This window comes from Lygodium microphyllum, chromosome 1, assembly GCF_053477565.2.
Source record: "Lygodium microphyllum isolate KBCC chromosome 1, Lygodium_microphyllum_v1.1.10, whole genome shotgun sequence".
Taxonomy (NCBI): domain Eukaryota; kingdom Viridiplantae; phylum Streptophyta; class Polypodiopsida; order Schizaeales; family Lygodiaceae; genus Lygodium; species Lygodium microphyllum.
This window is the reverse complement of record NC_141135.1, coordinates 162,328,412-162,354,874: the sequence shown is the minus strand read 5'-3', so window position 1 is coordinate 162,354,874 and position 26,463 is coordinate 162,328,412. Positions and strand designations below refer to the sequence as shown.

The 26,463-nt window shown below is 41.9% G+C and overlaps 1 protein-coding gene across 5 annotated transcripts in view; it reads left to right on the top strand.

Annotated features, from left to right (window-relative positions):
• Window positions 1-26,463, top strand: part of LOC148041902 (argininosuccinate synthase, chloroplastic-like) — a 143,181-nt gene that overhangs the window by 47,077 nt on the left and 69,641 nt on the right. For 3 of the 5 annotated variants that reach the window (XM_087683944.1, XM_087683936.1, XM_087683939.1), the window contains one exon: window positions 12,861-12,933. The exons of the other annotated variants lie outside the window; for them this stretch is intronic. Coding sequence is in view for 2 of the 3 variants with exons in the window: in XM_087683936.1 (XP_087540062.1) it covers window positions 12,861-12,933 (73 nt within the window). In the remaining variant the exon portion in view is untranslated. The remainder of the gene's footprint in view (window positions 1-12,860; window positions 12,934-26,463) is intronic. 5 annotated transcript variants of the gene reach the window in all.

Below are 26,463 nucleotides of genomic sequence, written 5' to 3'. Positions count from 1 at the left end.
AGCATTTTTAAATAGCCCCCAAACATGCTTAATCAATAAAAATACAAATTTGGTGTGCAGTTCAAGAGAGTTTGTAGTGGTCCCCCAAAACCCTAATTTTTTGGGACACCCTTCAACATCTATAAATAGATAGGCTGCCCACCATTTAGCCTTATTCTTTCCATGCAGATTTCAACCATCAGCCTTCATCCACATGGCGGTCTACCCTTCATGATTGTTGCCACTCCTCCATCAGCCCTTGCAACACTTAGTGCCTTTCTCCCTAGTTATCGCTCACTGTCTGGTGACCTCCTTGCTGCGTTTGAACTCTTTTGCCATCGCCAACACACAGTTTGCCTCCTCTAGCTTGCATTTGGATACTCCTCCACCAAGTGACAGTTGGCAGAGATCGCTCTTATCTTCAGGCGACCTTCTATTTCTTGTGTTTGGCTTTCACCCACCTAGCGGCAACTAGTGATCTTTTGCATCCTCCAAGCGGCCCTTCTACTGCTGCGTTTGCAGTCTTCTATTTGCTTCCCTCATCGTTAGGCATCATCCTTAGTAGGTAGTCACCTCAATTCCTAGACACTGTGGTGATTAACGTTTGGTGTTTCCGATACTTGATACTCTGATTGGTAGTCATAGTACTTGGGATCCGTCTCCGGTGGGAGGTCACTCTTTGACACTACATTGCTCTGCCCTTGGGCGTTTTGTACACTCTTACATTCATTTGTGACATTCATTCACTTCATAGTTTCTTATCTCTGTTTTTGGGTTTTGAGTTTTTGCATTTTTGTGTTTTGCGTTTTGCGTTTTGCGTTTAGGCTTTGAGTTCTGCTTGTCTTTGCTTGAGTCTTTGTGTTTTAGTCTTGGTCTTATATGCTGTGTTTTCTTTGTGCAAACCCTAGCATATCTGTACAATAGTGTTCAATGTTTTAGTGTGTGGTGTGGACACAACTAAGTTAATAAGTTGTGTCACTACTTTTAAAGTTAGTTTAACTCCATTTGAGTTAGGAATAGGCCTAACTTGCTTTAGACCTATTGTACTTTCATTCTATCATTCTAGTACGTGCATCTTTTGAGTGTGGGATGTCGCCCACTCTTTTTTGAGAAGCTGTATGGCTATAAGCCGGATGTAAGTCGCATGAAATTCTTTGGCTGTCTTGCTTATGTGCATATTCCAGATGAAAAAAGGAAGAAGCTCGATCCAAAAGCGCATAAGTGTGTTTTCATTGGATATTCGCAGGAGAAGAAGACATACAAATGTTATGATCCCTCTACCAGGGAGACCTTGGTGAGCAAGGATATTATTTTTTATGAGATGGGTTCTTGGTATGTATCATCGACTACAGTGCCATCAGATATGCCTTCTACTCATGTATCTATAGTTGATATGAAGCAAAGCACTGCTATGACAGGACCTAGTAGTCAGACAGTATCCCCATGGACAGGGAGATTGAGAAGCTCACCATCCCCACTGACACCGATATGTCAGTGAAAAGTCTTGGTCAATTATGGACAGTGCCCAATGGTTTAGTATGTGGTGTGGACACAACTAAGTTAATAAATTGTGTTACTACTTCTAGAGTTAGTTTGACTCCATTTGAGTTTGGGATAGGTCTAACTTACTTTAGACCTATTGTACTTTCATTTTGTCATTCTAGTACTTGCATCTTTTGAGCGTGGGAATGTTGCTTACTTTTGCTCACTGTCTTGAGAGAAAAATTGCAGATTTCAAGATTGAATTCTAGTCTACTTTTGATATATTAGATATGGGATTGCTTCACTATTTTTTTGGGGATTTAATTTATAGCATGGTATTGTTATGTCTCAATCATAGTATATTCAAAAGTTGCTAGTAAGGTTTAACATGCAAGATTGTAAACCCATTAGCACATGCCTATAGAAATAGGGTTGAAACTTCCAATGTATGGTGTTCTCATCTTTTTGTGTAACACTTGTCTTGATATACAATATGTAGTATCCTGAGTGAGCAAATGCATGGAGAATTCAAGGATACTACATTGGCAAGATGTTAAGCATATTCTTCGCTATTCGCAAGAAACATAGTCATATAGAAATTCATGCTTGCTTATAGTAATTTAGATTGGGCTATAGTGATCACGATACAAGGCAACCTACTAGTAGACATTGTTTCTTTCTATACTAGTCGTGTATTTCTTATTGTGGCTACCTCATCGTGTGAAGCAGAGTATATAACCAACATTTTGTATATCAATTGTTACCAAGCTATATTGGCTCAATGATTCAAATTTATTTAATGCTCATATACTTAGAAAGACGATTTGTATTAGTTGAGTATTTAAAAATATAATTAAATGTTCATCTTTTTATTTAAGTGTGTTGAATGGCGAGAATGCTCTATAATTATACTTTGGTCGTCATTGACGAGATGCCCAAGAGAAATTAAAAGTTTTATAAAGCTCAGATGATTAAGACTTTTACACTTGGGTAGTCAAATTAACTAGAAACCCATATAATTAGTTGTTTCAAAAAGTAAAACCAAATGCTTATGATCAAAGAAACAATTAATGAACCGGTGAACCTATGTAATGAAGCTCTCCAAAATCTAAATTTGGTGACTCTTAAAAATTTTAAATGTTACTTAAATGAAAATTCTATTCGTGTCAAAGGTTGGAAAAGTTCTCAAGGAACAAATTTGTCTTCAACGGCTATCTTAAATTCTTAACCATTTGAGAGATTTTTAGAGTAGAAGGTTTAGAAAGTGACATGTGGTAGAATAAGATGTGTTATTTTCATGCCTCTACTTTCCACTTTCGAGTACCCAAGGCCCACACCTATATATTGGATGTCTCTCCTTTCTTTTTCAGTAAGGTCTCATGCTGAAATTTCAGCCACATACTTTGTATCCTCTTTGCTATCACTCATCCAAGAAGGACATTTCTACTTAACTTGATCTAGCTCAAGCACTAAAGAAGAAAATTAGCTTGTTGCTTGGAATATGCAAAAATTAGGGTTTCAAAACTCTAATTTTCAGAAATAGAGTTAATTAGCCATTTTGTATGTAGTTCAGATACTTGGTGCCTATGGTTTGCTTTAATAAATTCTTGTAAAGTGGGAGGGGCCGGTTTCCCTCTCAATGTGGTGTGGACTCTCTTTTGTGTGTGTGTGTGTGTTTGTTTGTGTGTTCTAATTTTTATGGTGATAATTGATCAAGTTGGTTAAGTTCAAAGTATTGTCATTCTCACATTTTTTCCCACGCTTACATTGCTATCAGTGTAAGGACTTCTTCTTTGTAAGAACTTTTTCGGGGTGACAAAATCTTTGGGCTTAACTTTCTCATCATGTCAAGAAGTGGAGAATTTTGGTGAACAACTGGAAGTCTCCCAACACTTTGTATTTGTATCTTCTTTGAGTATGAGAAGATACAAAGATACAATGAGTTGTAAGTGGATTCAAAACTTCAAGCTTTGATGGAGAGAAGGGCTAAAGCATGGATTGAAACGAAGGTTTTTGAAGATATCCTTACCGAGAAGGCTCTTCAGACAGATGCTATTACGGTTACGAAGGCCTGCCTCATCATGAAAGGTATCAATGTTATTGATGCAACTAAGTCTTTGAAAGGCAACACATCACCTATAATTCGAGGGTCCACCCAAGTCATGACTTTAAAGTCTCATCATATGCAAGCTTTATCCTCTTGTATCAAGCATAGTTGCACAAAAGGATGTTTAAGGTTGCTTGAAATGGAAATGTTTCAGTCCCAAAACATATTTCAAAACAATCGTTTCGGAAAAGCAAGGCAAATCTCCTAGTTTCGTGATGGGCTGTTCATTTCGCCTTTTTGCACTAAGTTTTCGGATGGTTTTGTTTGCTCTCCATCCTCTTTCTCAACTGATCACTCTCCCTCCTATTGTTTACTTCCCTCCTTTCACATCCAATCCTTTCACATCCAATGATGTTTAGAGCCTTGAAACCCTACATTCCTCATCCCTTAGCTACCCAATACTTTTCCTTTCTTGTCCACACTATTTGCAGCATTTCTCCCTTAGTTTTGGAGCTGTCTTTATTGCTTCCAGCGAGCAATCCCTCTCCTCTCTTCGTTCTTCAATGTCCACATTGGTTCAAGCTGGTTTTTCTCAACTTTGATACTGGTTTGCTTTATTTCCAGCAAGGAACAACCATGGTGAAGGATACATTTTGCAGCCACATGCGCATCATCAATAGCTATGGAGCTAGGAGTGGATTTAAGTGGTGGAAATGCAACTATTGCCATGTCATATGTACGGGGAGTATGACAATGATATGCATCATCATTGCTTGATCCCATCTCATTGTAAGGTGACATACTTGTTGTAATGCTTAGGTGAACACAATTTCAGTACTAGAGTGACATATTTGACCTTTAATTTGGTGCCTCGGTCTTTGGGCCTACCGAGTTAAGGGATTTGATGATACTTTGACCATGGAACCTTGAAACTAGCCTTCCTTTTCCGATAGAGTGGTAAATAACCTGATTTAATACTAATTATAGCAAGCATAAAATTCACATAAATTGAAAATACATACTTAACTACTTTAAATTTAGACAATAGACAGTCCGTTGGCCCCAAAACTAGGCCCCTTGTGGTATTTCTTTAGCTTTTATTGTAAATGGATGGAGTACATTTGAGATTCCCTCATCTCCTCCACAAATGCAAGTGCCTCTTACTATTAAAATTGACCAACAAGTTTTCAAACCAATTTGCCTCTTGGTTTACTTGGGGATTGACCTTCACCTTGCTCCTTAAAAGACCAATTAAGCCCCAAATCTGATATGGTTTGGTTGGCCTCTTGAATCTCCTTGAAATTCTTTAATTTCAGTTGCTGGAATTTAAGTTTTAGGCTCTTAATTTTGTGCATGCAGCTTGAGGTGGTTTATTATTAAAATTGACCAACAAGTTTTCAAACCAATTTGCCCCTTGGTTTACTTGGGGATTGACCTTCACCTTGCTCCTTAAAAGACCGATTAAGCCCCAAATCTGATATGGTTTGGTTGGCCTCTTGAATCTCCTTGAAATTCTTTAATTTCAGTTGCTGGAATTTAAGTTTTAGGCTCTTAATTTTGTGCATGCAGCTTGAGGTGGCTTACATACACTAGTTTCTCTCGCAAATTAATTTTGTGTCCGCATCTGGACGTGGCTTACAAACCCTAGTTTCTCTTGCAAATTAATGTTTACAATATATATTTTCCAATATCTCCATCTCTAATGATTCAAATGGCTGGATTTTACTGAGATAGCTTGAGAGATGGTTACAAGATGAGAGAGAATGTTGTAGAGAGAGAAATTTTAGAGTTTCATTGCAAGAAAGGTTGAAAAACTACTACTATCTTTCTCAAACAGCCACAAAAGTTGACAACTATAGCTTAAGACTACTAGAAACGCTGCTAATCCCTTCATGTATGTTGTCACCTCCACCTAAAGAACCTTGGATTGCTTGCATCTATACCTAGAGGGCTCCAAACTGTTGTTGCTTGCTGTAGGACTGGTCCTTGGTGGTTGCAAATCACATCAGCAACATCTCCTTGCTCTCTAACAACCCTTAGCAGTTCTTAGTCATTTTTAGCTTGGGGTGAAGAGCAATTGTAGAAATTGTTGTTGAAACCTTAATTTATAGCAAAAACTAGGGTTTTCTCAATCACCTTGGGATCCATGCTCAATTATTGAAGACCCAACACTTATGTTGCAGCTCAAAGCAAAGAGATTTGTAGCTAAACGAAGGGGTAGTCTATTTACCAATTATTATGGCTTGCATGTGAGAGATTGAAGATTCAATCAAAGCCTTGGTTGTTGTACAATAAAGGGGCAAATTGTGCTCAAGCAGTGTTGGTCATTTTTTGATAGGTAGTTTATTGAAGATTGAAGAAGATCATCTTATATCTTGTTATACTTCAATCTTAGAGTAATATACGATAAGCAAAATTGCAAGGGGCTGTGAAGAAAACTGCTAGGATTTGCACTGAGGACACACAGAGTGTACGACCACGACAAAAACAGAAAGAGACAAACACAAACATAGAGGGAAAAACTCAAATCCTAAACGCAAAACTCAAAACTAAAACACAAACAGAAGAAGGGAGAGAGAGAACACAACTCTGAAGTGAATGAATGCTGTGAATGAATGTAAGAGTGTACAATGTGCTCAAGGGTAGAGCAATGTTGGAGTGTGATGTCCACCGGAGACAGATCCCAAGTCTGACCACCAGTCGGAGTGTAGAAGTGCTGAATAGTGAATGGCAGCAGGCTGGTCACCAAAACGCAGCAGTCTGGAGGCTGGAAATTGGTAAATGCAGCAGTGTACTGCTGATCAGAGGCTGGAAACTGCGCACAGGTGCTTTAAAAAACAGGCTGAAACAGTGTCTGATGTGGTTGGCGATGACTGGGATGATCAGATCGTAGCAGATGATGATGTCGCCAGCAGATGACGTCAGCATGGATGAAGGCACGAGCAGCAAACACGGATGCAGTGGCAGCAGTCTCGAGGGCTGGACAACCACGTGGAAGGAGACTGGTGGCTGAAATTTGCACGTGGAGTGAGAAACCTGGAGAGACGGAATAAGGCTGAATGGGGGCAGCCTATCTATTTATAGATGTGGAAGGGCGCCTAAAAATTAGGGTTTCCACTAAACTCTCTCGAACGGCTCTCCATTTTAGGGTTTCCACTAAACTCTCTCGAACCTCTCCTTGTTTTAGGATTTTTACTTTAAAAGAGTATTTTTTAGTGTCTTTTGGGATTGTTTAAGAGGCTAATCAGCAAGTAATGCATGTTTTAGCTCAACACCCCCTCTTAGGCCCAAAACTGAGCCGCAAGGTTAGGCCAACCACTGTGATGTTTATTGACCCCAAGGCATCCCATCCCAAAGCAGCTAGGGCATCGGGCAAGGGGTGCACATCTCCTGTCCAATGGCCTACCAAGACTACAGAGGCGATGGTTATCTTACCAAGGAAATCCAAGTAGTCACCTCAGAGAGGACAGGGTATCGGACAAAGGGTGCATCGGACAAAGGGTGCACGTTGGCTGCCGAGCGGTCTACTAAGCCCTACAAAGGCGGATGAAACCAAATGAAACTTTTTTTTTTTTTGAATAAGTTGGGTAAATTTTATGGGATGCAGTCGATTGAGTAATAGTGACCCAGAAGACGGGAGTAGGGAGGATACACCAAATACATCACAAAAGAGTAGAAGCTAATCCATCCACTCAGGGTGTTGGTGACGAGGAAAAATAGGTGATGAGGTATCCATGTGATGAAGGAGGATGGTGGTGAGGTAACAATAGCTGCCAGTGGAAACAACTTAGGATCTGCTCAAGTGGTGCTCTGCACAATGAGATGCAAAGTATGCTATATGCTAAAGAATGCTCATGCAGTGGGTGTCACTTAGACAGTGTTTCTCATGGGAAAATTGTTCACTTGCCCAAGCGCCCTAGTACAAAGGTAATGAAGTCATGCAATGCAAAGGGTAAGGTACAACAGGGGGGAGAAGCTGATGTCAAAGACAAAGTGCTGAAGCCTGTAGAATACCAAGAAGGGTAAGAATCCCCTCTCAACCTGGATGTAGATGCCAAAGAAGGAAGAGGAGCTTGATGTCGGTCTTTATATGGTACTGAGAGCCATAAGGAATGAAAGAAGATGAAGTGGATGAAGCACCCCCCTAAAAGAGCAAGGTAGAAGTCATCGCCATGATAGCATCGAGAGGGATGCTGCATGATCCGCCTCGAGAGGGGAAATCGCCGTGCTAGAAGAAGAGCAAACACTCCTAGGATGATGAAACCATGAAAGGAACGGTGCACATCCCCACGTCTCTAGCCTAGGTAGGACCAAAGCAATCTGCAAGTTAGTTCTACACTGAAAGACAAAACCTTGCAAAAGAGATGAGAATCTACAAACAAAGAGGTTAGTGGTGAGATGCTCCAAAGCAAAACATAACAGAAAGGAAATCCAACTCAAAATAAATGCAATGAATGTGTATGTGTGTGAGTAGATGTAGTGGAAGTTAAAAGAATGGAAAAGCTAAGGACAATGAATCCTATAGGCTCGACTCTAAGAGTGTGAAAAATGAATGCTAGACTGACCTATGGGTATTCGAAAGGACCTAGAGATATGCTAGTCTAAGAAGGTGGCTACCATCGCGTATGTCCAGTTAGCAGGGCTTTGCCAAGGGACGCTTGACGAGGTGGGGAGGAAGGTGAGATAGATACATGAAGTGCAAAGGGATCAGAACCTGCAGACCAATCAGCTAGTCCCTCTAGGGGGTAGTGAAAGAGATGGGTTGCTGAGGCTGTACTCAAGCCACGTCCAGCAGCAACGGCGGGTGCTGAAGGTTTAGATGAAGCAGAAGCGAAAGGCATAGCTCCACTGGATTGTGTAGTTGTAGCGGTCTGCTGAGGCTTTTTAGGTGGAAGACCTTGGACCTTGGAGCAACACTCCCTGTCCACATGTCCTGCTCTCTGGCAGTGTGTGCAAAACTTGTTTTTCTTAGGGAGTTGCTACCAAATAGGTCTAGATTCTTTGGTTCCATTTGAGGAAGAGGAGTCACCCTTTGATTGGCTTGCCTTCGCATCTTGCGAGTTCTTGCCAATGGTGGTTTTATCTCTCCCGAAGAAGAGGCAACCAACCCCCTTTGCTCTAAATAAGGTTGTGATGGGGATTTCATGTGGACTTCATTATGCAGCTTTGCGTAATGCAAGAACTGGTACTTAAACTCGTAGAAGGTTGGCAAGCGAGGTTGGGAGATGATGTGTTGAATGAAATCGAAGTACTTTTTGGACAACTTATTCAAGAAGAATGTGACTTGATCATCATCTGACTTTGGAGGGCCAGTAGTAGTGAACTCGGTATGTAATCGCCTATATTGAGCCGGCTTGACTTTCTGATCATCCCCTTCATTAATAGAGAACTCTTGAAGCTCAAAGTCGAGATTGATGTGTCGAGTACGATCACGAGCCACATAGCGGTCAAGAAGGTGACTCCAACGCTCTGATGCATGTGGGAAGTGCTGTAGCTGAGAGTGAAACTGAGGAAGCAACTGTTGCATTAGCTCAATATTTGCTCTGGCATTGCGGGCTCTCCATGACGGATGTAGTCAGGGTGAGCTAGGCGACATAGGTTCTAGACTAATGACGAGGTCCCAAAGACCTTGAGACTCAAGCACTTGTTGTATGAAATTAGACCAAGTGGTGAAATTTGACCCGCTAAAACGTGTCTTATCCCTGAAGGCATTCTTGGCCGTTGCAACAGGAGTGGTAGTGCTCGGAGATGCATAGTGTGAAAAAGTGTAGTGTGGGTAGGATGGGGGAGTGGAGTACACTTGGGAATGGGCCCTAGAGTGCCCACCAGGCATGCGGATAGTGTGCAAAGTGGATCCATAGGTAGGTAGGGATGGATTGACTAGGCATGGGCATGGTAGCCACATGAGGAACCGAAGGAGGTGGGATGGGAACACGGGGAGCAGAAGATGGGAATCCCTGCGTAGGTGTAACCGAAGGAGAGTGTGAAGATGCAGCATAAGCTGAGGATGGAAACCCCTACGTTTGAGTGGCCATGTGAGATGTGAAGCTGGGGATAGTGAGGGGGATGCCCTTCACAGTTGACCCAGGAGTTATGGGTGTGCTCTTTTGCTGAAAGGTGAGAGGCACTGTGTTAAAGGGTGGCATTTCCCCTAACGAAGTAATATGGTGCAAAGAGGTAGAGAATGGGGTGAAGAAAAAGGTTCTAGGAGCGGAGATGGAAGATCCAACCCCTAGGGTGTGTGATGCAGATGTGGAGTGTAATCCAAGGTTTCGGAAAGATCACGAGAGGTGATCAAGGTGTGATATAGAAAAGGGTGGGATGGGAGGGAAGTGAGAAGTGTGTGTGACATACTCAAATGAAACAAAAGCTGTAGATGTACCTGAAATTCGTTTGCTTTGTGAGCCCCCTTGATCGAAGTTCACATACGCAAAGCCATCCGGATCCTGTACCTCAAAAGAAGAAAGAGGCGAGGGTTTTGATTCATGTAACACAAAAGAATTGTACAAACCTGACATTGAACCTGACTGAGATGATGAAGATGGATCGCCAGACGTTCCGAATGCCGTATGTCCTCCATGATCGGAGAGGGGGCCAACCTCACCAACCGGTCCGAATGTGGTAGCAAAACTGGTAGGAGGGGTGTAAACATCATCGTACTTGCTGCGATAGTACTCCTCAAAGTCCTCCTCTGTCATGTTAGTGAAATCTGGAATAGGAGTAGAAGAAGAAGAAGGTGAAAGTGGAGTGTCGTCCTCCTCATCGAGTCCATAATGCTGTCTCAGGGCCTCCAATGATGGAGAAGCCTGATAAGATATTATAGGAATTGGAGAAGAGCCCAAAAAGAAGGGTTTCCACTAAACTCTGTGGAACCGCTCCCCGTTATAGGATTTCTATTGAACTCTCTCGAACGCTCCCCATTTTAGGCTTTTTACTTTAAAAGAGCATTTTTAAAGTGTGTTTTGGGGCTGTTTAAGAGGCTAATCAGCAAGTAATGCATATTTTACATCAACAGGGGCACCAATTGTTAGTGCGAATCGGGTGTTAGCTGTCCAAGATCAAGTGGTAAAGTGTGCATTTTCAGATTTGTGTATTTAGTTCTTGCTATAATTTGAGTTAAATCAAGTTATCACTACCCTTGCCAAGAAGGAAGATTGATTTCATGGTTACATTACTGAGATACATCAAGTCCCTTGAGTAGGTGGACGCGAGGCACTTATGTGCGAGTTAGTGAAGTTGCGCGTTGCTGAAATTTGTGATCTGCTGAGTGCATTTATAGCAAGCATGTCAACATACATCGATTTGGGTTTAGGCCATGATTATGCTTTACCATTTGAAGGTACACAAATTAGTAGAGGAAATGCAATGCCTAATCTTGGAATGAGCATGTAGCATGGGTAGCAAACTGAAAATGTTGGTGTAGATCAAAATGCAAGGCCTTCAATGCAAATGATGTTGATGACTAGCAAGAGGGTGAAGAATTTGATGACTAGTTCAAAGAATGATTGGGGATAGCAGCTGGTATGTTTGTACAATTGGCAAAGGATTCTCAATTTACTCGGTTCTTGAATTCTTACAAGAAGGACAGCAAGGGTAAGAAGAGAAAGTCTTCTTCTAAAGCCTTGAGACAATAGGGTGTACTGGAGGAAATGCCAATATCGTTTCAAGATGCTCCCAATGTTGTATGTAGTGCCAATCCAATGGGTTTTGGATAACAAGGCATGTATGCAAGTATGGGGCAGCTAGGATACTTTGGTGGTGGTACTATTTTTCATGCTGTAGTTGGGTCAAGGATGGCTTATGGGAATGCATGGCACAACTTTTGATGGTATGGAACAACTGATTCATGGAAAATCCAATGTATTTGGGTATGGCTAGTGGAATACAAAATTCCATGTATGGTAGCATTGACATAATGCCACGGGTAGAAAGTGGCATGTATGGTAATGCATCTCTACCTTTTGGTATGTATGGGGCTCAAGGGATGAATGCAGGTTATGCAAATGCTTCTTATGGTATTGATTATGATGCAAATGCATCAAGTGTACCCTACTTATAGAAACACATGTATGATAACTTGACTCCCAAGGGGCTAGTAGAGGACTATGATGCAGGTGAAAAAGGTGGGGAGTTTGAGGTCTTTAACAGTGCATAAGATAGTTTGAAAGCTTTGGCTTCCATTCAATAGTTTGATATAGCCTTTTCGGGAGTCAAATTCATCGAATTTTGAAGGGAAATGCATTGTAGTGGTGATACACACTTCTAATGCAAGGCAAAGCACCATCAACATGGGTACAATTTAAGAAAATGTTTGGTTCTAATTGGATGAGCACCTTTGAAGTGGATATTATGACTACTTGGAATAAGTTGGATGCATCACAATGCAAAAACTTGGAGCGGTGTAACAAGAAATTTTGGGATCCATTGTTGCCTCTTGGTTCTTATTGAGTTGCCCGTCTTCATGAGCAAGTGGAGGTGATCTAATAAACACAGTCTAAGGTATATGCATGCAACTAAGACCTTACATGGTGTCCTTTTGTTGTGTTTTGGAGCCTAATAGTGTTTATCTACTGTTTGCTTTTTTCTCTATATTGGGATCTTCTTTGCAACGTCTTCTTAGACTGTGGATGCTTCGCTAACTTAGAGGGATACTTGTAACTTTAAACTTGCCAAGTGATAGTTTCATACTTCTTATTGAGCTGTCCCCCTTCATGAGCAAGTGGAGAAGTGATCTAACGATACTTGTAACTTTAAACTTGCCAAGTGATAGTTTCATAATTCTTATTGAGCTGTCCCCCTTCATGAGCAAGTGGAGAAGTGATCTAACAAACACACTCTAAGGTATGTACATACAACTAAGACCTTGCATGGTAGCCTTTTGTTGTGTTTTGGAGGCTAACAATGTTTGTGCATTGTTTACTTTTTTCTCTTTGTTAGGATATTCTTTGCAACATCTTCTTAGACCGTGGATGCTTCTCTAACGTAGAGTGATACTTGTAACTTTAAACTTGGCAAGTGACAATTTCATACTTCAGTGTGGAACCTTTATAGTTTTGTTTGTAATAGTGAGGGATCTTTGTGGGTTAGGTTTAAGTATATTTGAATTTTGGCTATCATCAACTGCATTACTTTCTATGACCTTATTCATGCCTTTTATGTGCCATTGACAAGTATTAGCAACTTGCAAGTTTATCATTATGTGATTGGATGAATGTTGTCAATTGAAATCATGTGTTTAATTGAATTTTCTTTTTATTGGTTTTTTTTGCGATTGAGTATCCACTCTTTATTTATACTTTCTTGTTGATTATAATGGAGCTTGTGAGTTGTCACAAAATTGAGTAATTTATAGGGTTTGCCGTGGGACTTTGGAGACTCACAAAAGTTTCGTACCAGTGATGGTAGACAACACAAGTCCTATCCAGGTGCATCTCTAATCACTTACTATTGCATATGACAGTGTACACATATTTACATCCATATTTTCTGTAAATACGTGTATATGTCTATATGTTTGTTTACATTTATTTATTTACATGTGTATGCACTTGTATGTTTATATGTTTGTGTGCATGGGTGCTTGTACTCAAATAGTAAATGGTAGATTTCTTATAATTTTCTACAAAAGGACCTAGTCTTAGCCTATGTGGTGTATCAACAATGGAATGCTTATCATCAAAGCAAGTTCAAATTGTATTATCCCTTGATAAAGATCAAGGTGCTTCTCCTTGCATATCTAGAACTACCTAAAATTATGACGAAGGTTGGATTCAAGCTCTTGACGTGGATTTGAAGTTGTCATCATCTGGTAAATACAAGGGGGGATGTAATAAGAACTATACCCCTAATCCCTATTTTTGTATCACAATAGGAAATGCATTGATGATGGCTAATGTGGAATTTCTCAACAATACTGTCATGGATTCACATGATCATTGCAAAAGCAAAGAAATCAACATTCAATCATAAATGAGGGTTGGAGCAAAAGAAAGGTTCCAAATGACATTAAAAAGTGAAGCGATAAAAGTTCCATGAATAATTTGACAAAATAAAGTTTGAATGATCCAATGGTTTCAGTCCATAAGAAGGTGAGAACCCATAAAACAAAGTCTATCAACACTATACCAAGGCTTGGAATAAATTTTCTATTAAAGGGAGGGCAATGTACAACCCTTAAAAATATGGTAGCTTTAAACGACCATCACATCAATGGGAGAGGTCATTGTAATGAGTATGTTTGTCATGAGAATGTGAATTTTTAACTTTAATGCTCTTTGGACACTTAAGTTTTGGCACTTCAATTGTGCGTATGTGATGTGCACATGTGAGATTATGTTAAATGTTTGCCATGATGATAGAAATCCTAGCCTGATAGAAATCCTAGCCTTGGCGGTGGGGAACATTGGTAGAAGTTTATTGTGGACAGGTCTTGGTGTTAGATATTGGTTAGGGGCATTGAATTTCCCCTTGCAAATGAGCTTGGTATGAACAGATATTGACCTAGATTGAGCTACATGGCTTTAGTATGGATAGGTTGCCCCCCTTCTGTTAGCCGTCATGTTTGTCATGTCTTATCATCTCCTGCCTGTGAGCCTCAGTCTGAGTCAGACGAGGACTTTAGGAGCTCTGACTTGTCTATCACTTGTTTTGATGGAGGAGGTAGCTCATTCTAGAGTACTCAGTTTATTGCATTTCAGTGCATTTTCTCCTCTAGTCGGGATTTTATGTATATTTCCCGGGGCAGTTTTTGCATTCTTCAGCCTGCCTCACCTATCGGACATTGTCCACCCTTTCTTGGATTTTTCTGAGCATTCCTGGCATTTTTACCAGCATTAAATGCTGGTCAGATCAGCATTAAATGCTGGTTGGACATATTTATGTCCTCAAATTTCAGGTCGGCTAGTTTTTGGGTTTTTTGGCTATTTATAGCCATTTCCCACTTGGCAGTCAGTTGTATTATCATCTTCCCTCCTCCTTTGGCAGGTGCACACTCCAACTCCGTCATCTTCCTCCGTCTTCGGTGCTGCCGTCATCATCAGCCTGATCTGGTGCCCTCACTGACGCTTCGGGCTGCATGCAGGGACTGATCAGTCCACAGTTTTGTATTCAGCATTCATTACAGTCAGTCCAGATTTTCTTCCTTCATTTTCTGCTTTCTCTCTCTCTCTCTCCCTCTGTGTTCGTGTTTCTTCTTCCGTTGCGCACTCACATGGTATCATCGCCTAACTGAGAGCATAGAGGAGAGCTTCCATTGCAGAGGAGGACACCATCAAGTGCAGCCTTTCTTCCCTCCTTTCCAGCCCTTGGCGGTGCTGTCCAGGCTGAAACGCAGCCTTCCATACCTGCGTTTTGTTGTTTTGCAGCATTAGGAGGAGTAGGCGACAATTTTCTAGGTGTTTGCAGCCTGCTTTTGCATCAAACGCAGCCAACAGGAGGTGGCCAACATCAGCAGAGGAGAAGGCGTCATCATCTGGAGGATAGGCGGCAGTTTTTCTCTCTAGGCGGCAGCATTTTCTCTCTCCTCTTGCAAGCGACATCTTCTGGGTCTTTTCTGACATAGGCGGCTCCATCTTGACTGTCTGTTGGTTGCAAATTGTTTGGTGATTGCAGATATATACGAAGATGTCTTATCACCAGTTCTTTGCTGATTCAGAGGATGAGGTCTCTATTCCTTCCTCTGAGAGATGGAGAGACTTTCGTGCTAGTTTACGCGACGACCGGAGGTCACCTAGCCCATTTGACCGAGATCCCTCTATTCCCTGTTCTCTCCATGTTTCATAGAAGGCTCGTTCTGCTGGCCTTCATATGCCTTCCATGGCACCCTCTATACAGGTGCCCGTACTCCCTTCTTTGCCCAAAGAAGACCGGCTTGATGGTTCCAACTACTCGCTTTGGTCGTGTAAGGTGGAGTGTATCCTTGATACCTTTGATCATCGATGGATCGTGCGGCCTTATGGGATCGGCTCAACTCACGAGCTTGATCTTTCCTCTTTATGAGCTTACAGGATTTTGTCCTAGTGCATGTGCGCAGGTTGCGGAAAGCAGCAGAAGTGTGGACAAAGCTTGCTTCTTTGTACCATTAGAAGACTTTTGCCCATCGGATTACTCTCGAGAAGAAATTACGGATGCTCATTGTTGATAATTCTTCTTCCATGAAGGATCATATCACCAGGTTGGAGGACATGAGGGATGAGCTTGTGTCCCTTGACAGGATGATCTCTTCCGAGGATATGGCCATGATCCTTTTGACTCAGTTGTCATCTCCCCGTTTTGATGTCTTCTACACCAACCTTCTTACATCGAGGACTCGTGAGAAGCTTCTATGGGAGGAGCTTGCCCCGCTTGTTTTGGAGCATGACGAGCGCGCCAAAGAGGTAGCCAGTGGATCCACCTCCATCAAAGCTTTTGTTGCAGGTTCGAGAGGGGGGACACAAAAGAAAGGAAAGTCACAGGCTAAAAGACAGGAGAGTTTTTCAGGTTCTGATTCCGACTCGGAGAAGCCTAAATGCCCATACTGTGGGAAGGGGACACATCTAGAGGAGAAATGTTGGAAGAAGTACCCTCACCTTCGTCCAGGAGCGAAGGATGGAGCTAAAACATCTGAGCCTTCTACCTCTACTCCAGCGGTTACCCATGAGTTAGTGTTTCTTCATATTGTTGACTTGGAGGAGCCTTCTTCAGTGGTTGCCTCATCTTCTGAGAAACCTTGGCTTGTTGATAGTGGAGCTTCTAGTCATATGACTCCCTGAGGTGATTTGTTGCAGGATCTATGCCCTTGTGAGGGTTCAGTCACTGTTGGTGACATTGTTTCGGTGCCTATTTGTGGTGTTGGCACTTTGCCTTTATTTCCCGACCGTGCGTCGAGCTCCCTTTCCCAGGCTCTTTATGTTCCCTGACTTGGGCTTTCCACTCCTCTCAGTCTATGGCCTTACTAGGCTTGGTACCCGGGTTGTCTTCACCGAGCAGGCCGTTTGTATTGAGGATTCTTCTACAAGGGCTGTTATTGCGATAGGTTGGCAGGAGAGCGGGCTTTATAGGCTCCATTCCCCTTCTCTTATGTAGGGACCTTCGAGGCAGTTGTCTATTGCTACACCCGTTCCCACTTGTGCACCCTCTTTTCCACAGGTTCCTTCCCATCCCCCACCCTCTCCTCCGGTGGTTCCCTCGTACCCCCCATCCCTTTCAGAGGGGGACGATCTTGGTGATGTGGCTGTGGATTTCCTGGCCCCTACTGTTTTAGAGGGGGCTTCCTAGGATCGCGAGGAGTTTCTTCATCGGCAATCTACATCGACGGACATCATCGACCTTGGCATTCCTCTTGCCACCCCAGGATCCATTTCTCCCTTGGCCTTCCGCCACATCCAGGATTTGAGAGGGGGTGTTAGCCATCATGTTTGTCATGTCTTATCATCTCCTGCCTGTGAGCCTCAGTTTGAGTCAGACGAGGACTTTAGGAGCTCTGACTTGTCTATCACTTGTTTTGACGGAGGAGGTAGCTCATTCTAGAGCACTCAGTTTATTGCATTTCAGTGCATTTTCTCCTCTAGTCGGGATTTTATGTGCATTTTCCGGGGCAGTTTCTGCATTCTTCAGCTTGCCTCACCTGCCGGACATTGTCCACCCTTTCCGAGATTTTTCTGAGCATTCCTGGCATTTTCACCAGCATTAAATGCTGGTTAGATTAGCATTAAATGCTGGTCGGACATATTTATGGCCTCAAATTTCAGGTCAGCCAGTTTTTGGGTTTTTTGGCTATTTATAGCCATTTCCCACTTGGTAGTCAATTGTATTATGATCTTCCCTCTTTCTTTGGCAGGTGCACACTCCGACTCCGTCATCTTCCTCCGTCTTCGGTGCTGCCGTCATCATCAGCCTGATCTGGTGCCCTCACTGACGCTTCGGGCTGTGTGCAGGGACTGATCAGTCCACAGTTTTGTATTCAGCATTCATTACAGTAAGTGCAGATTTTCTTCCTTCATTTTCTGCTTTCTTTCTCTCTCTCTCTCTCCCTCTGTGTTCGTGTTTCTTCTTCCGTTGCGCACTCTCACACCTAGTAGTACTGCCTTGATGCACCATTGCATCATTAGGATGGATCTTACCTAGTTGGATAGCAAGCGGACATGGTTGATGCCAATGCAAGAGCTAGGGACAAAGATAGCTTTTTAATGCGACCATTTCCTTTATTGGAGGACCTTTTCGAGCAGCCATGAGCAAGAGAAGACCATTTAGGAGTAGGTGACTATAGTTCCAACCCCTCCCAGGTGGAGGTGATAGTAGCTACGGGCTAGCAACAAAATTTATTGCCCTCTTGGCAGCAGGCCACTACATTAAATGGAATTTGTTATATTTAGCAATCAAATCTAAGCTCTTGCTCGTGTGGAAAATCAAGGAATTCTCTCTCTCCAACTTTGTCTCACCTTTTCTCAAAAGATCTCAGCATTTCCTAGCCATTCTTAGCAAATTTGTCAAATTTGGTAAAACCTAAAATTTAGCAAGAATTAGGATTTAGCAGTCACCTCAAGATCTGTGCCAATAGGAGAAGACATTGTACAATGAAATCAGTACCTGCACTTTGTTGTATTGACAAGGATTTCAGATGCCAGGTCATCCATTGTGAATTGGGCCAATATTTGCTAGTTGGTGGTGTGAAGATATGCTAGGTTTGCACTGAGAAAATGTAGCATGTAAGACCAAGACTGAAACACAAAGACTCAGATAGAGACAAACAAAACTCAAACCCTAAACCCAGAACTCAAAACACAAAAACTCAAAACTCAAACACAAAGACAAGAAACTTTGAAGTGAATGAATGTAAGAGTGTACAGAATACCCAAGGGAGAGCAATGCAATGTCGGAGAGTGACGTCTATCGGAGATGGATCCCAAGTGTTGTGATCACTAGTAGGAGTGTGGGAAACACCAAACGCTGTTCACCAAAGTGTTAGGGAGCTGTCCAATGGCCTACCAAGACTATAGAGTTGATGTATCTTACCAAGGGAGTCCAAGTAGTCACCCCAAATAGGATATGGCATCAGACAAAGGGTGCTCGTCGGCTGCCCAGTGGCCTATCAAGCCCTACAAAGGCGGATGAAACCACATTAAACTTTTTGGTTTGTTTTATTTATTTTTTCCTTTTTTGGTGAAAAGTTAGTTTTAGGGGGTGTCAGATGATTAAGTAACAGTGATCCAAAAGATGGGAGTAGAGATGGTACATTCAACACATCACAAAACATTACAAGCTTACCCAAGCACTCCAGGATGGCAATGACAAGGGAAAGGTGAGGAAGTATGACAGAAAGAAGGATAGTGGTGTAATCCGCTAGTGAAAATAGCTTAGGATCTGTCTAGTGGTGCTTTTCACAATGGGATTCATAGTATGCTATGTGTTGAAGATTGCTCATGTAGCAGGTGCCAGTTGGATTGTGTCTCTCGTGGGGAAATTATTTACTTGTTTAAGCGCCCTAGTACAAGGATGATGTCATTATGCAATGCATAGGGGAAGGTACAATAGGGGAGGGAAGGCCGTTGTTCAAGACAAGTGCCAAAACTAATAGAATACCAAGAACGGTAGGAACGTGCTCTCAACTTGGATATCAACGCCAAAGAAGGAAGAGAAGCTTGAGGATGTCGGTCTTCATGTGATCCCAAGAACCATGTGGATAAAGCAGCCCTACTAGAAAAGGAAGGATAGAAGTCATTGCCATGATAACATCAAGAGAGATGTTGTACGATCCTCCATGGGGGAGGAAGTCTCCATGATGGTAGAAGAGCAAAACTCCAAGTAGATGGAACTATGAAAGGAACAACATGCATCTCCTCTCTCGAGCTCTAGAAGGACTGGTGCAAGCTAGCATGTTAGCTCTACATTGAAATACGAAAACCCTACAAAAGAGATAAAAAATTTTGCAAGCATAGAGGCGAGTAGTGAGATGCTCTAAAAAACAAAATTGAAAACAAAAGAAAGCAAAGCTAAGTGCAATGCAATGAGTATGTTAGTATGCAATGAAAGTCTAAAATGGAAAAGGCTAAGTGTATAGCCACCATCACATATAGCGAGGTAGGGAAGTAATCTTACAAGGCGCAGTGGATACCCTAGGAATGGATTTGTAAAGTGCAATAGGCGAGTCTCTAGTAGATCAATCAGCCAATCCTTCACGAGTAGTGAAGGAAATAGGCTGTTGAGGCTATCTGTGTGCCATATATCTAGTAGCTGCTAGGACAGGTGGAGTAGATGATGTAGTAGTAGGAGGCGTAGCCACATTGGACTGGCCAGCTAGAGTGGAGGCAGTCATACAGTTTGCTATGGTTATTTAGGTGAAAGACCTTGGGCCTTGGGAGAATACTCCTCGTCCACATGGCTCGACCTCTGGCAGTGTGTGTAAAACCTATTTTTCTTAGGAATTTACTATCAAAGGGGTCGTGTTTCTTTAGTTCCGTTGGAGAAAGTGATGTCACTCTTGTTTTGGCTTGCCTTCGCATCTTGCAAGTTCTTGCCACTAATGGCTTTCTCTCCGAAAGACAAGGCAACCAACCCTCGCCCCTCTGAATGGATATGTGTGGAGGACTTCTTGTGGACTTGATTATGTAGCCTTGTATAATGCAAGAACTGACACTCAAACTCGTAGAAGGTCAGCAATCTAGGTAGTGAGACAACAATCTAGGTAGTGAGACAATGTGTTGGGTAAAATGGACACCAATACTCGGCCAACTTGACTTTCAAATCATCCCCTTAATGGAAAACTGTTGAAGCTCAAAAACGAGATTGATACATTGAGTGTGATCTCGAGCTACATAGCAGTCAATAGGATCACTCCAAGGTTTAGATGTGAGGGAAAAGTGTTATTATTGAGAGTGGAACTCAAGAAGAAATCCCTGCATTAACTCAACATTGGTTGTGGCATTGTGAGCTCTCCATTGATGGATGTGATCAAGGTGAGCTAATTGAGGGTCTGGTATAGACTTGGTATCAACGACGAGGTCTCAAAGTCCCCTAGATTTAAGCATAACCATCCCAGAGTGGAAGGATGTGGTAAAGTGGGGGTTGGTGGAAGATACACCAAAATGAAGAGTAAATGGAGGTTAGGTAGATGGTGGGATGGAGAAAGAGAAAGTGTTAGGAGTGGTGATGGAAGATCCAACCCTTAGTGTGCTTTGAGTGGAAGTGGAGTATAATCCAAGATTTTGGAATGAAGATGTGAGTAGATCAGAATGTGGAGAAGATAGTGGTGGGATGAGAGGGAGTTTAGAAGTGTAGTTTACATGCTCAAATGAAACAGATGGTAGAGATATTACTTGATGAAGGGTGTCTGCTTTGAGAGCCTTCTTTACTTAAGTTAAAATGCTACAAACCATATGGATCTTGCACATCAAAAGGAGAAATAGAAGAGGGTTTGGCTTATACAACTCAAAAGGGTTATATGAACTTGACACAAGGCTTGATTGTGTTGAAGTAGATGGATTGCCAGACGCGCTGACTGCTGTGGTTCCTCCAAGATTAGAGAGATGACTAGTCTCACCAATCGGTCTAAACAGAATAGTAGCACTCGTTGGAGGAGTGTAAACCGAATTGTATATGATACGCAAGTACTCCTCAAACTCTTCATTTGTAAGATAACCAAAATGAGAAGAAGATGATGGTAAAGATGAAGGTGTGTCTACCTCCTTCTCGAGACCATAATACCTTTTCAGAGTATCCAATGATAGAGAAGCTTGATAGAGCCTCATAGGATCTGAAGAAGAAGGTGCTTGAGACATTATGAGCTAGAATTGAGCCGTGTGTGAGTCTTACACAAAGTCTAGCCTCCACAATCACCGGAGGATACTCTTTAGAAGAGCAATGGCTCTGATACCATGTGAAGATATGCCAGGGTTTGTACTGAGAAAACACAACATGTACGACCAAGATTGAAACACAAAGACTCAAACAAAGACAAGCAAAACTCAAACCGTAAACGGAAAACACAAAACTCAAACATAGAGACAAACATGGAGAGAAGAAACTCTAAAGTGGATGAATGTTGTAAATGAATGTGATGTGAAGAAAACAGCTAGGGTTTGCATTGAGGAAACATAGAGTGTACGACCAAGATAGAAACACAAAGAGAGAGACACAGACACAGAAAGGAAAATTCAAAACTGAAACACAGAAACTCAAACACAAATAGAAAAAGGGAGAAAAGAACACAACTTTGAAGTGAATGAATACAGCGAATGAATGTAAGAGTGTACAGATATTCAAGGGCAGAGCAATGTTTCTCGGAGAGTGACGTCCATTGGAGACGGATCCCAAGTATATGACCACCAGTCGAGCAGTGTGTCGGAGAGTGACGTCCATCAGAGACGGATCCAAAGTCTGTGACCACCAGTCGAACTGTGAAGAGAGAGGAATCTGCAAAACGTTGACACTAGAGGTTGTTGGAGACAGAGGTGACAGCCTGCAGAAGGGTGTGGTGATGTTAGGCGGCTCTTGATGAGTGCGAAGGTAAGCAAGAAGATGTTGCCAGATGGAGGAGCAGCTACACTGTAAGGGTGTGGTGATGTTAGGCGGATCTTGATGAGTGCAAATGCAAGAAAGAAGATGTTGCTAGATGGAGAAGTAGCTACATTGTCGCCAGGTTGATGGAGACTCAAATGTAGGCAATTGGAGGGTATGGAGACTGATGCCTGGCTGATGAAGATTAAATGCAGGCATGAGATGATGGTGGAGAGGCTGGCGATGGCAGTTGGAGGCCAAATGTAGCTACACTGTGAGGGTGTGGTGATGTTAGGCGGCTCTTGATGAGTACAAATGCAAGCAAGAAGATGTTGCCGGATGGAGGAGCAGCTACACTGTCACCAGGTTGATGGAGACCCAAACGCAGGCAACTGGAGGGTGTGGAGATTGACGCCTGGCTGATGAAGATCAAATGCAAGCATGAGATGATGGTGGAGAGGATGGCGATGGCAGCTGGAGGCCAAACACATCTTGGGAGGAGATGCCAAATAGTGGGGGATAGCTGGAAGAAGGCACCAGGGCACTGCAAGACTGGAGGGGCTGCCACGTGTGAGTTGACTGATGGCTGCAATCTGCAAAAACATGATGGACTAAATGGAGGGCAACATACCTATTTATAGAAAGTTTGGGTCCTCCCAAGTGGGGTTGTACTTGTGGGACATAGACACTCTCTAGGAATGCATTTTTGTTTAAAGAACATGTTTGATTCATTAATTAAGTACATTTTGAGGCATTTCAAGTAAAGCTAATGCGTTTTTAGCTCAACATATGAGAGTGGAATTGCTCCCACAGTGTCTTGTGGTTTGAAACATAGTACCTCAATAGATGCAACATTGTAGAATTTGCTTCCTCAAACTGACTATCTATCTATGGATGAAAGGATGATAAGAATTTCAGCATGGTATCCATATTCTCAAACAGCCGCTTTCAAAAAGGTCTCGATCATTGACGATTGACCTTGGCATACCATGATACTTAAAGATATGCTGCAAAAATAATGGTGCACTGTGCCATATGGTTAGCCTTTGTTTTCTTCCTCATCAAAATGAAATCAACTTGTTTGCTAAACGTGCAAATGATAGTCTATGTCCCATCATTTCCTGTAGGTGCCCTAGGAAGCTTAAAAATAAAATCCATAGCAATGCTCTGCAAATGTCTATCTGTAATAGGCAAGGGCTGCAACAAGCCCGGCATCTTTTGCCTATCATGCTTTACCTTCTTACATAAAATGCATGTCCTGACAAGTGCTCTTTATCATGTCTCAAAGCTAGCGCATAAAAGAAATGCTCCATTGCCTTGACTGTGGCATCAATATCTTTGCATCCAATATACGAAGGAGGATGACTTTCAGTGATAACTCTTAAGTCTCAATTGCTTTGTGACACGTAGTTGTCCATGCATGATCAGAAATCCATCTCTAAGCACAAAGTGCTTGTGGCTTTGGCCATTGCAAAGTTGATCATAAACATTAGCAAAGTTTAAATCAGCAACATACTGCTCTTCCATGGCATCCAACTTAGTGTGATCAACCATGCTGATGGTTGAAATCTGTGGCATACGTGACAGTGGATCAGCCACAATATTCTTTTTACCATCAATATGTACTATTTGAAAATGAAACATAGAGAGAATTTGGCCATCTCATATATTTCTTTGTAAAATTAACCCCCAAAAAATAATGTTTCCATGTAGATAGTGCATGAATTACAACCAAGAGCTCTTTCTCATAGACCTACAAAATCTTCTCTAGGCTGTAGAGAATTCGACTCTCGTAAGTCACAACTTGGCCATCTTGCATAAGAATAGCGCCAATTATGTTACCACATACATTACATTGAACCACTAATGACTTCCTTAGATGAGGCAACACAAGTATAGGATCTGAAGTCATCATTTCCTTCAACTTTTCAAATGCTGAAATTTCGATATTGTTTATCTACATGGCATATTCTTCTTCTGCAAAAAGCATGCAATGGAGATGCAATTTCAGCATACTCGCATACATACTTGGTGTAGTAAGAACATAAACCAAAGAAGCTGTGATCTCATGCACATTTTTTAAGGGTGGCCATGATCGCATTGTCTCAATCTTTGTAGGGTCCGTGCGAATACCATTAGCTGACACAATATACCCCAAAAAGTGGATTTCATGCAAAAAGAATTCACTTTTGTTGACATATAGAGGGCATGATCATGGTTAAGCAATAGGTGCAATGTTGTTTGACTACGATGCCAACATGTATTTCCAATAGTGGCAATGGATGCTTTGGTACACTATAGTGCAACTGAGGATGATTGTAAAGATTTCAAGAGGGAGGTCCATGGTGAGGATGTGAAATTTTATTGTTTTGCTTAGAATTTGGCTAAAAATTGATCAAATGTGCAAATCTAATATGTAAGTTATTATTTCATAGCGTGGGACCTAAGACCTTGAAATATTAGTTAGTGCCAAAGGAAAAATTTGTCATAATTTATGTCTTACAAGTCCTAGGTGGTACTCGGTGTCATATTTTGGTGTGGACCAATTTATTGGCCACTAAGTTCAGTGGTGGCATTTCGAGGCTACGCATTTAATTAATTAATTCATGTTGGTCTAAGAGCTAATAAGTGCTTAGAGATACTAAGAAGGTAAATTGGCCTAGCTAATTTAATTATTGACTGGCGGAATTCGTTTTTTGGGCATAAAAATAATTAGTAAATTAATTTTCAGAATTATTATTCTCAAAATTAAACTAGTAAGCTGGATTATACTGGGAAATGGAATTAGAAGGTTGCCACTTGACAAAACTTGTCCACGCAAGTGAAAAAGGGTTTTTGGGGGCTAGTGGAAGTCTGTTGTAGCCATTCTGAGTAAGGAGGTTATTAAAGAGCAAAGAGATTTTGTTGATGTGATTTGTAGCTACTAGGGATTGGTTCTACAACATGTAACAACAGTTTGGAGCCTTAAAGGTGCAGATGACAATAGCACAAGGTCGTTCTAGTACAGGTGACAGCATAAAGGATTGAGCAATATCCTTTTTGGTGGCCCTAAGCTGTAGGTGACAAGCCTCCATGGTTGTTTGAATAGGGCAATATGAGTTTTTTGGCCTTTGTCTCAATGAAACTCTCAAATTTTTTCTCTCCACATTAGTCTCTCTTATCCTATAGCTATCTATCAAGTTACCTCAACAAAATCTAGCCATTTGAGTAATCAAAGGTGGAGATATTAGTAAATCGCTATTGTAATTCTTAATTTATAGTAGAAATTAGGGTTTGATAGTCACTTTGGGATATGTGCTCAAAATTGAGAGCCTAAGACTTGAATTCTAGCAGCTAAAATAGAGGAATTTTAGGGACATTCAAGAGGCCAACCAACCATTATCAAATTTGGTCCCGAATTTGTCTTTTCAGGAGCAAGATGAATGCCAATTTCCAAGGAAAACAAGGGAAAAATTGATTTAGAGGCTTGCTAGTCAATTTTAACAACAAGAGGCACTTTGATTAGTAGAGGAGATCAGGGGATCTCAGTTATACCCTATTCATTCGCAATAAAAGTTAAAGAAATACCGCAAGGGATGCCAATTTTAGGGCCAAATGTCCAATGTTGAGGATTAAAGATGTATAGTGCGCAGTTCAATTTATGTGAATTTTATGCGTGTTGTAATTGTTGGTTAATCATATCATTATGACCCTCTCTGAGACGGAAGGCTGGTTTAAAGAAAGAGAGAGAGCTTCTTTGAGGGGTAGGCGATGGATCTTGAGAGCTTGAGGATCAAAAGAGAAGTGCAAGGGATGCCTTTTGAAGAGAGAGTAGCCTCCAAGAGTGTTGAAGAAGGTATTTGGGATTAGTCTGCTATGGACCAATGAGTGGCTAGCTACCAAAGGTAGCCTTCCAATGCTACGTAGATTCTAGAAGAGAATTGGGAGGGATGGGTATCACAAATGATCTTCTCGATGTTTGTGGTGGAATCTATGTTTGTGGAGTCATAAAAGGGAGAAAAGAAGTGTAGCTCACGTGGACCCACGAGTAGCTAGCAACCATTGTCGCGGAGGGGAGCGGAGTACAAATGTGAGGATATTATGCAACAAGTGTTCATAGATAGAGCAGACTAGGGATTAGAGGATTGTGGAAGGTATTAAACTCAAAATAGTTAGGGGAACCTTTGTAGCTAGTTGTAGTGGTCTCTTGGAGGGCTCATTTGGCAGTGGGGTCTTGTTTGCTTGAGGTGAGAGCTTGAGGAGCAGGCAATGGATGTTGAGGGTCTGAGGATGAAAAGGCAAGTGTAAGGGAGGTCTTTCGAAGAGAGAGTAGCCTCCAAGAGTGTTGAAGAAGGTATTTTGGGAATGTGGGTATTGTGGAACAAGGAGGAGGTAGCTACGAGAGCTAGCCTTCTAATGTTGCGTAGAAGAGGGTTGGGATGGATGGGTATTACAAATTATCTCCTCAATGTTTGTGGTGGAATTTTTTTGTGGAGTCATAAAAT